The sequence below is a fragment of the Carassius carassius genome, chromosome 37 (assembly GCF_963082965.1).
Source record: "Carassius carassius chromosome 37, fCarCar2.1, whole genome shotgun sequence".
NCBI classification, from domain to species: Eukaryota; Metazoa; Chordata; class Actinopteri; order Cypriniformes; family Cyprinidae; genus Carassius; species Carassius carassius.
Window position 1 is genome coordinate 12920139 of NC_081791.1, and position 10241 is coordinate 12930379.

The following is a 10241-nucleotide window of genomic DNA, read 5'->3' on the forward strand; positions in this document are numbered from 1 at the left end:
GCAAAACTTTGTATCATACTGGCGTTTCGTCCAGATGGATCTAGCATTTTGGGAGAGAGAAACCGCTATTTTTTTTTTTTAAACTGAGTCCTAGAGTGGATAAATTAGAAAATGACACTCTTGCACTTTTGTGTGTACAGCCAATCCGTATATTTTGTTAAACGATTATGTCAACACCCCACGTCTCAACCCTAGTCAGACACACCGCTAACATTATGGCATGTAACAGCAACAAAAGCATGTACATGTACGTTTAAACGATTATCTTTTTATTAACCAACGTTAACACAGATTAATAAATGTATTGTTCCATGTTCGTTTGTTTACTGCGTGCAAGGTTTTTACACATAGTCCGAGTCTTCTTCTCTGTTTTTAGTGTATCTCTGTGGCAGAATTACAGTGCCACATACTGGTCTGGCATGTATACAACATCGTTTTGTGTCAGTTTCATGGTTTTGTGTGTATGCAGATATTTCTTGAGACAAGGGGGAAAAAAATTGGATAGAGAAAGCTCTGGCTTCTTGTGGATATAGACTTAGTTTGTAAGCAATTTAAAAAAAAATATGCAGAAGCAGTTATCAGTAAGCCATTTATTCACTGGTTGATATAAAAACTTTTGACACGTTTGGCAACATCAGCTTAATATGGGTTTGAGGCAGGATTGTTTGTATATGGTGCAAAAATTACACAATGCACCTTTAAGTGCAGTAATATTTCTCAATTCTAGTGCTTAAGCCCCCACATCAATGCACGTTTTTGATGTCTCTTTTATTCATCTCTTTAGTAGAGCTCTCCCTAACCTGAAATTAGTGTGTATGATTAGTGAGACTCCTAAGTAAATTTGGGGTCCCCTAGAGCAGGATTGAAAAATATTCACAATGCACAATAAAAATCCTTTACACTGAGTTTAAAACAGAGCATGTTCATGATCAACAGTTCAGCAGTGTTACAAAAATAGTGAAACCACTCATTACTTCATAGGCTTATTTCTTCTTCTCCTTTCAAGCCGGTCTCTGTCCTGTGTATGACAAGATGATGGAAAAGTTAATACAGCTATTGCAGCTTGTCAAGCATTTCATGCAAAACATAAACACAGTGTGAGAACATGAAGACATCTCTGAAAATAAATATACTCGACTTTCATTTTCATAGAAGTAAAATGGATCTTGGCCTTCAGTGTATAAGAAATTGCTTCTGTAATAGAGGAAGTTGTGGTGACAGACCAGTAAAAAAACAACAACAGCAGCACGCTCTTTTTGATTTGAGCATTTGCTTCTGTCCCATATCTTTTTTAAATTCTTTAGAATGCATTAATGTCACGACTGAACTGATTAAACACCTTCAGGTGGATCAGGACCTTCAATCTTGTAAGTAAACAGACAGAAACACATACCCTGCTTTCCTTAATGCTTCTTGGATTTTCTGTCTCCGCTCTTCATTGATGGGATAGAAGTAAAATATGACCAAGCTGATGAGCAGCAGGCAGATTGGCACAGGAGCGAAGAGCATCCGCAGCGAGTATATTACCTCTGGATTGTGTTTACAAGCACCAGGCTTGTATCCTGCAAAACTGAAGAGTTAGAGAAGAAGAGCATCACATGAAGCTGTAATGGGGTCCAAAAAAAGATGTGGTGCACAGATGTGAAAATCTGACTGGAGGAAGCTCTTACTATAATACCAAAGTAGAAACTCCAACAGACATGCCTCCTCCGAATTTGTTGAAGAAAACGTAGCAGGAGTAGAACAATGGTTCTAGATCCTGGCATGATGGGTTCTTGACTTTGAAGTCATCCACTACATCTGGCAACATTGACCTAAAATAAATAAACAACTTGGTTTTACAGTATACATATGTCATACATGTTTCATATATATATATATATATATATATATATATATATATATATATATATATATATATATATATATATATATACATACACTATATTAGTACTATATTACTGCTGTCAATTTTGATTAATCGCATTCAAAATAAAAGTTTGTTTACCTAATATTTGTGTGTGTACTGTGTATATATACATGCATGTGTGTGTATTTATATATACAGTCGTGGCCAAAAGTTTTAAGAATTACATAAATATTAGTTTTCAAAAAGTTTGCTGCTAAACTGCTTTTAGATCTTTGTTTCTGTGATGTACTGAGATATAATTACAAGCACCTCATACGTTTCAAAGGCTTTTATCGACAATTACATGACATTTATGCAAAAAATCAGTATTTGCAGTGTTGGCCCTTCTTTTTCAGGACCTCTGCAATTCGACTGGGCATGCTCTCAATCAACTTCTGGGCCAAATCCTGACTGATAGCAACCCATTCTTTCATAATCACTTCCTGGAGTTTGTCAAAATTAGTGGGTTTTTGTTTGTCCACCCGCCTCTTGAGGATTGACCACAAGTTCTCAATGGGATTAAGATCTGGGGAGTTTCCAGGCCATGGACCCAAAATTTCAACATTCTGGTCCCCGAGCCACTTAGTTATCACTTTTGCCTTATGGCACGGTGCTCCATCGTGCTGGAAAATTCATTGTTCTTCACCAAACTGTTGTTGGATTGTGGGAAAAAGTTGCTGTTGGAGGGTGTTTTGGTACAATTCTTTATTCATGGCTGTGTTTTTGGGCAGAATTGTGAGTGAGCCCACTCCCTTGGATGAGAAGCAACCCCACACATGAATGATGTCAGGATGCTTTACTGTTGGCATGACACAGGACTGATGGTAGCGCTCACCTTTTCTTCTCCGGACAATCCTTTTTCCAGATGCCCCAAACAATCGGAAAGGGGCTTCATCGGAGAATATGACTTTGCCCCAGTCCTCAGCAGTCCATTAACTATACTTTCTGCAGAAGATCAATCTGTCCCTGATGTTTTTTTTGAAGCAAGCTCTGCACTGGTGGCACTCCGATCCTGCAGCTGAATCCTCTTTAGGAGACGATCCTGGCGCTTGTTGGACTTTCTTGGACGCCCTGAAGCCTTCTTTACAAGAATTGAACCGCTTAACTTGAAGTTCTTGATGATCCTATAAATTGTTTGTTTAGGTGCAATCTTAGTAACCACAATATCCTTGCCTGTCAAGCCATTTTTATGCAATGCAATGATGGCTGCACGCGTTTCTTTGCAGGTCACCATGATTAACAATGGAAGAACAATGATTTCAAGCATCACCCTCCTTTTAACATGTCAAGTCTGCCATTCTAACCCAATCAGCCTTGTGCTCGTCAACATTCTCACCTGAGTTAACAAGACGATTACTGAAATGATCTCAGCAGGTCCTTTAATGACAGCAATGAAATGCAGTGGAAAGGTTTTTTTGGGATTAAGTTCATTTTCATGGCAAAGAAGGACTATGCAATTCATCTGATCACTCTTCATAACATTCTGGAGTATATGCAAATTGTTATTATAAAAACTTAAGCAGCAACTTTTCCAATTTCCAATATTTATGTAATTCTCAAAACTTTTGGCCACAACTGTACATAATAAATATATACAGTACACACACATATACTATGTAAACAAAAACTTTTATTTTGGATGTGATTAATCGCGATTAATTGTTTGACAGCATATATATTAATATTTATAGAGAGAGAGAGAGAGAGAGAGAATTACCATCCACTTTATTAGGTACACCTATTTAACTGCTCATTAATGCAAAAATATAATCAGCCAATCACATGGCAGCAACTCAATGCATGGCTTGTAGACATGGTCACAATGATTTGCTGAACCTCAAACCAAGCAGCAGAATGGGGAAAAAAAGGTGATTTAAGTGACATTGAATGTGGTATTGGTTGTTGGTGCCAGACGGGCTGGTTTATTTCAGAAACTACTGATCAACAGGAATTTTCATTGCATAACCATCTCTAGAGTTTACATAGAATGGTCCAAATTTTAAAAGAAAATAGTGAGCAGCAGTTCTGTTGTTAAAACTAATTCCCAGCTGACCACCATCTGAGTTTGCATAATGTTTCAGTAATGCATGAGGAAAACATTGGGTGGAGTAAGTGTTGGTGTGAGAGCTTTAGCAGTAAAAAAGAGATTACATGAGAATTAAATTACCAAGGGAGTAGATAGAGGGCTGCCAGGCTTGTGCCAGCTACCATGGACATAATAATAAAGATGGGCAGATTACTTTTCACTAGGGATATCACAATTAGAGCTGGGATATAAACCTGTAGAGAAGAGGAGAAAGGACAAAAAAGTGGAAACTATTTCAGAAAAAAAAAAAAAATATATATATATATATATATATAATAATAATAATAATAATAAATAAATATATATATATATATATATATATATATATATATATATATATATATATATATATATATATATATATATATATATATATATATATATATATATATATATATATACTAAAGACATGCCGATGGGCTGAATTTAACATTAACTTTACAAACAAATATAAATTGTAGTTGTAATATTTCCTCTCTGTGCAGCCATGAATACTCTTACTAGAAACAAAGAGTGGTGCTCACTGATAGGCCGATGAATATGGTGGTCTTCTTGCCTTTTTTGACCAGCAGTGTCTGCCACATTGGGATGGATATTGTAGCTGATGTCTGCACAAGAGAGATTATTAAAAATATTATTCTACATAACTGAAAGTTAATGGTATTCACATTTTAAAATTAATTTGTAACATAAATGTGAGAATGTTTAAATATGTTTCATGTTGTGCTTTAATATAATTATACAAATTAAATGAATATATTATAATGTGCTTTGTCATAAAATATACAAAATAATAAATTACAATAATTAAAAGTAAAAATTTAAATACTCAGGGAACCTGGCTACATAAGGTTATGAAAAGTTATTTTTATAGATCGGATCAAGTAGAAATAGCTCCTTGTAGTACTTCTTACAATTCCCTTTGAAATAATGGATCCCTCACCAGTAATACAAGAACAAGATGCTGGAAATATGCTCCCATATTCGCCGCGTGAGTACAGAAGAGGGCGAAATTCCCCTGAGCCATCTGAAACAAATATTAAATCCACTGTGTGACTAATGTCAAAACTATTATACACACACCTGAACATCTTTCTAGGCAATACATGCATGCTCTTTTGGTATTTTGATGTTTAACAACCATCAAAATATGTGTGTAATTTCAACAGAAAATGGCTTACCTGGAAGGCTACTGAAGCAAACAGGAAGCCAAATACAAGCCGCACATATGGAGTGTGTCCCACCACCATCTTCATTCCAGTTAGATAGGAAACATTTATGCGGTCCAGTTTACTCAGAGGAGCTGAAGTGAGAAGTAGACATATGCAAATCATTATATTAGTCTAGAAGTCACTAAGTCAATGGGCCAATGATATTGCCTGGCTAAAAAAGTTGCACATTCTAATATTTTGTTTGGATTTAATTGCAGTGTGCATTCGTCCTGGCACTCCCACTATCTGACCCTGAGGCAAACCACTCTGGGAATTTGGAAGACTTTACAAAGACTTTCAATGAAGTTATGGTCAGGACACTGTGGAGGCCAATTCATACATGAAAATGATTCCTCATGCTCACTGAACCCGTCTTTCACACTTTGAGCCTGATAAATCTGATACATTTGAAACTGACATCCTGGAATCTGGTGTCTGGAATATGTCTTCTGGCATGGTTGTTTAAGAAATGAAAAACAAATATTTAACATGCCAAAATCACTGCAATAAATATCCAAACATAAATTTGTAAGTATTTGTATTAAATTCAAACAGCAACTTCTTTTGGCCAGACAGTTTATGTATGCTTTAAAAAATTCCTGATGCACAATTAGCAAAGGCTGAAAGAACATGTGGTACACCTGACAACAGATGTTAGCATTTTAACTCATGTTAACTAATTTGGACATACCCAACTGCTCCTTCACACCAAGAAAGAGGACGAGGCAGCACAGAAAGTACAGCATTCCTAATACTAATGCTCCAGTCAAATACGCTTTTCTCTGTAGAAATTAGACAAGTCACAATGTATATTCAGCTAAAACTTTGCTTGAATACTTTCCATTTCAAAAGCAATAGCTAAACAAATTCCACATATGCATTAAAGGAATACTCCACTTTTTAAAAAAAAATATGCTCATTTTCAGACTCACCTAGAGTAAAAGATTCGAGTTTATCATTTTCGAATCCATTCAGCCGATCTGCTGGTAGCACTTTTAGCTTAGCTTAGCATAGATTATTGAATCTGATTAGACCGTTAGCATCTCGCTCAAAAATGACCAAAGAGTTTCTATTTAAAAGTTGACTCTTCTGTTGTTACATCGTGTACTAAGACCGACGGAAAATGAATAGTGAGTAAAGCAACTCTGCTATCGCGGCAACTACACAAAATAGCTGGGGACTATTTTCAGGTGCATAATATTACTGCGCCTGCTGTAATCACAGCTTTTTATTTTCCGTCAGTAGGACACGGTGTAACTACAGAAGAGTCCATTTTTAAATTGGAAAAATATAGAAACTCTTTGGTTATTTTTGAGCAAGAAGCTAATGTTCTAATCAGATTCTATGATCTATGCTAAGCTAAGCTAAAAGTGCTACCGCCAGACCCAGAGATCGGCTGAATAGAGTCGAAAATGGTAAAACTCAACTGTTTAACTCTAGGGGAGTTAGAAAATAAGCCTATTTTCTTTAAAAAGTGGAGTGTTCCTTTAACAGGATGTTCTCTGTGCCTCACTGTATTCTGTAGAGTGACAGATATTTCATCCAGTGAATCAGTGTGGTTCCCAGAAGGCCCTTCCGTGTCGTTCTGTAAACTGCAGACTTGTGTCCTCTTGGCATGGTGCACCCCCACTATCTGACCCTGAATGGCAGCTCCAGCCAGTGTAGCGAACACTTCCATGCCCATTCCTGTATCGTGAGAGAGAACAAAGCCCTTGACATTTATTTTTTATATAGGAAACAGATCTCAGTTAAGGTTATGTCCTGTATGTCCAATGCTCTCTATTTCCCCTATCTCTGGCTTAGAAATACAAAAAAAAAAAAAAAAAAAAAGATTGAAGAAAGGAAGTTTTTTGGGGGGTGATGATGATAAGTTTATCATCATGGATAACAGAAACCTATTGTTCTCTCTGTCTGAAAAACCTTCAAATGTCCTAGCTTTGTAACTTTTTTTCAAACCTTTCAAACAAGACTTTGTCCAGCCAACATTCAGAGTTTTATTTTACGTTATTATTCTTTTCCTTTGTAAATTTTTTAAGTTATATTTTGAGCATTTTTTAAAGTAATATACAGATCAGACAAGGGCCCCTTGGGCCCGATCAAACTCAGGTTAGGATAGGTGATGAATAGAGAGACAGCACGGGATAGATGCAATACTGATATTTTACACTTTTAATTGCAATCTTGCATCAGTGTGTATGGCTGGAATTTTTTCTATAATTATTTTCAGTTGTCCTTTTTGTAACCCGCGTGTAATTTTGTAAGCTGTTTCATCAAACTCTGCCGACTTTGCAGTAAAAACATAAAATCCTAGAACATAAGATACATGGCAATTCTTTAACCTAATAATTTATTTATGCTTGCGGCTAAATTTTCTTACTGTAACCAGTTGCTGAATCACGATCCTTCTGATTCCCCCCCAGAAACATGTTTAGGGAAGAATATGGCACATGGTAGCACTGAACAAGATAGAGACAGGGAAAACTGCTTTAGAGTCTGTTATGCATTAGTCTGTTCTGTTATGAATCACATATTATTTTATATAAGCAAACAGCTGTCTGAAAACTACAGTGGTGAGTACTATATACAATTTTGGAGTAAAGTTTGCTATGACGATGTATATTTGTTTGTAATGTATGCTGAATGTGCATTCTAGTGTAATATTGAATATTCTGTTAAAAAAAAAATCATTTAAACATCCCCCATGCAGGAAATGTCCTTAACAGCCGAACATCAATTTCTTCATATTCTAAATCTGTAAAACAGCAGTTAATACAGTTGGTAGATAATGGTAAAAGTGGTCTTACACTCATGAAGGTGTCAAACAGAGAGCACCATGTGAAGTACCAGCCGAAACTGAAGCCAGAGGACATGGTGTCCTGTGGGGTATACCAGAGCATAACGTATGATAGGACCCCAAGTGGCATTGTGAACACAATCCTACATAAAGAGCGAAGTTGAGCACAGAGCAGACATGCGACACACAATTTAGCAGATTCTGCATTTTTAAAAGAATCTATCGGAGTGCAGTATATTATCGTTTATGTGCTCAAAACCGGTAATATGAGCTGCAGCCTCTGGTCAAACTGTGAAATATCTAAAACAGAGTTGAGGAAGTGCTATACACCCAGTCTGATGTAAACCAGTACTCACCAAGGAATAAGTTTGCCAATTCTGGTCCGGCCACTCTTGCTCACAGCATATCCAATCAGAGGATCTGTAATAGCATCCCAAGCTCGACCCAGAAAGAGAATGATGGATGCAGAGAAAGCTCCCATCTATAACAGACATATGGAAAAATTAATCTTAAAAACTCACTGTGCCCCATTATTGTTACAGAACTTATTTTGTAGTATGAAAAATGCAGTTAGATATTCAATAATTAAGCTGTTAAAAGTACACAATGTATTACCTTCTTTCACAGGACCTTTCAAATGTTCATTTCACTTCCTGCGCTAACAGTGCATAACATGCAAATTCAGGAAGAGTTACGCCAGATCACGATAGAGCCTCAAGCATTTTATAAATATAATAATATAATATAAATTGCTCAGCTGTTCTTCGTTTTTGGAAACAGCTCTCAAACAGTCCACGATGAAAGTGAATGCACAGGGTTTGATGCTTCAACCTTCATTTACCAGCCCCATGGAAATAACCAATGCAATTGCAAGCAAATAAGACCAGGAGAAAAACTTGATCAGGATATTATGAAAATATTTTATTGTCTCATTGTTTGTAAAACCTACCATATTCCTGTTTATATTTTAATGGAAAGTGAAGCTCAGTTAAGTGATTGCACAGCAGATTGCATCATATTAAGTTGTGATCACAGAATATTATGCAACACATTTACGCCGTTAAAAAGCCCAAAAATCATAATGTTAGTCATCTGTCCATTTCATTGCAAATAACACTAATATTAAAGTTGAGCAGAGTGATTTCCTGGATCACTATCAACATGTATGGGTTTATGATAGTGTTTTTGATGTTTTTTCCCTGATATATACTTTCTTTAAAACTTAAGGTCAATGTACATAACACAGCCTCTTTGCTCATACAGATTAAACATATTTTATGCATTGAGTAAATCTTTAATGTGATACCAAGTTCGTTAAAGGCTGGTGTGAAACTGTTAATAAAGTATTTTAGATGTTTTGGTATATATGGTCACCACTGACAGTTGCTTAAGGCCACAACTTCGGTTTTTTCATACTTACCTTCACAACATCCAGTAAAAAGATCTGCATGAAAAAGCCCTTGGCGTTGGCAGTCATTTGATAAGGCATTCCTCCAATCGCATAGCACAGTTTCCTGGATAAAGGGATGCCTGGTATTTTCTGCACAAGATCAATACGTAAGCATCAAATTCTCATGTGAACGATTTTGTGAATGATGCTATATTTCAACGTTAAAACGAGAAATAAAGCATTAGTCTGTTCTCAAATGCTGATTGTTTTACATTCGCAACATCTTTTAGGGTTTCCTCTATGCTGAAATTTACATCATCAAAACCTGAGGTTTATAAAGAGTTCTCTATAAAATGTCATACCGGTTGATTGCCGTCATTTTCCGTGGCACAGATGTTGTCGTCTGTTTGTTTGTCCAGTACACTGCTGCTATCGTTGGCCATCGTTCAGTTATCGAAGAGTTGCCAGTTATAGTTCCCTACAGCCTCTTATACTAGTTGTAGAGTGGGCGTGGCTGTTTCTGCTTTTGTCAGAAAGCAATTGAGGATACCCAGAACCCAGAACAAGTTTCGCAATATTAGTAAAACAGTGGAGTAAATGTATTATTTATCTCTTTGGTAAATAACTGTTCGACTAATAATGTAAAGCCGGAAGTCCAGTCAAACAAATATAGTTTATTCACTGCCAGTGTTTTTTTTTTTTTTTAAGTTAGTTTCAAACACTTAATTCTAAAGTCTTTGAACTTTCTCTCTGCATGGCAGCGATTCTATTCCGGTGTCAATTAAGGTTTTTTTTTTTTCACAGCTTCGCATGTTTGACTCAGGAAATCAGTCTCAGGACATCCTCAATAT

At 36.2% G+C, this 10241-nt stretch overlaps 1 protein-coding gene across 1 annotated transcript; it reads right to left on the minus strand.

The window, feature by feature from the left end:
* Window positions 1-571: 571 nt before the first annotated feature.
* Window positions 572-9901, minus strand: LOC132118033 (sodium-dependent lysophosphatidylcholine symporter 1-like). The gene is made up of 14 exons (XM_059527507.1): window positions 9753-9901; window positions 9421-9540; window positions 8357-8481; window positions 8011-8143; window positions 7584-7662; window positions 6720-6892; window positions 5898-5988; window positions 5177-5298; window positions 4939-5022; window positions 4520-4603; window positions 4077-4189; window positions 1671-1814; window positions 1394-1570; window positions 572-1018 (listed from the first exon to the last, which is right to left on the minus strand). The coding sequence occupies exons 1-14, from the start codon at window positions 9831-9833 to the stop codon at window positions 976-978; spliced, it is 1569 nt and encodes a 522-aa protein (XP_059383490.1). The 5' UTR covers window positions 9834-9901; the 3' UTR covers window positions 572-975.
* Window positions 9902-10241: the final 340 nt, after the last annotated feature.

What these genes read in the sequence shown, in the direction of transcription:
- LOC132118033 (XM_059527507.1), bottom strand. Translation starts at nt 9,833, where the DNA reads ATGGCCAACGATAGCAGCAGTGTACTGGACAAACAAACAGACGACAAC. An exon ending in ATTGGCAAACTTATTCCTTG is followed by an intron (nt 8,144 to 8,356) that starts GTGAGTACTGGT and finishes CTCTTTATGTAG; the next exon opens with GATTGTGTTCACAATGCCAC. An exon ending in TGGTGTGAAGGAGCAGTTGG is followed by an intron (nt 5,299 to 5,897) that starts GTATGTCCAAAT and finishes TTCTCACTTCAG; the next exon opens with CTCCTCTGAGTAAACTGGAC.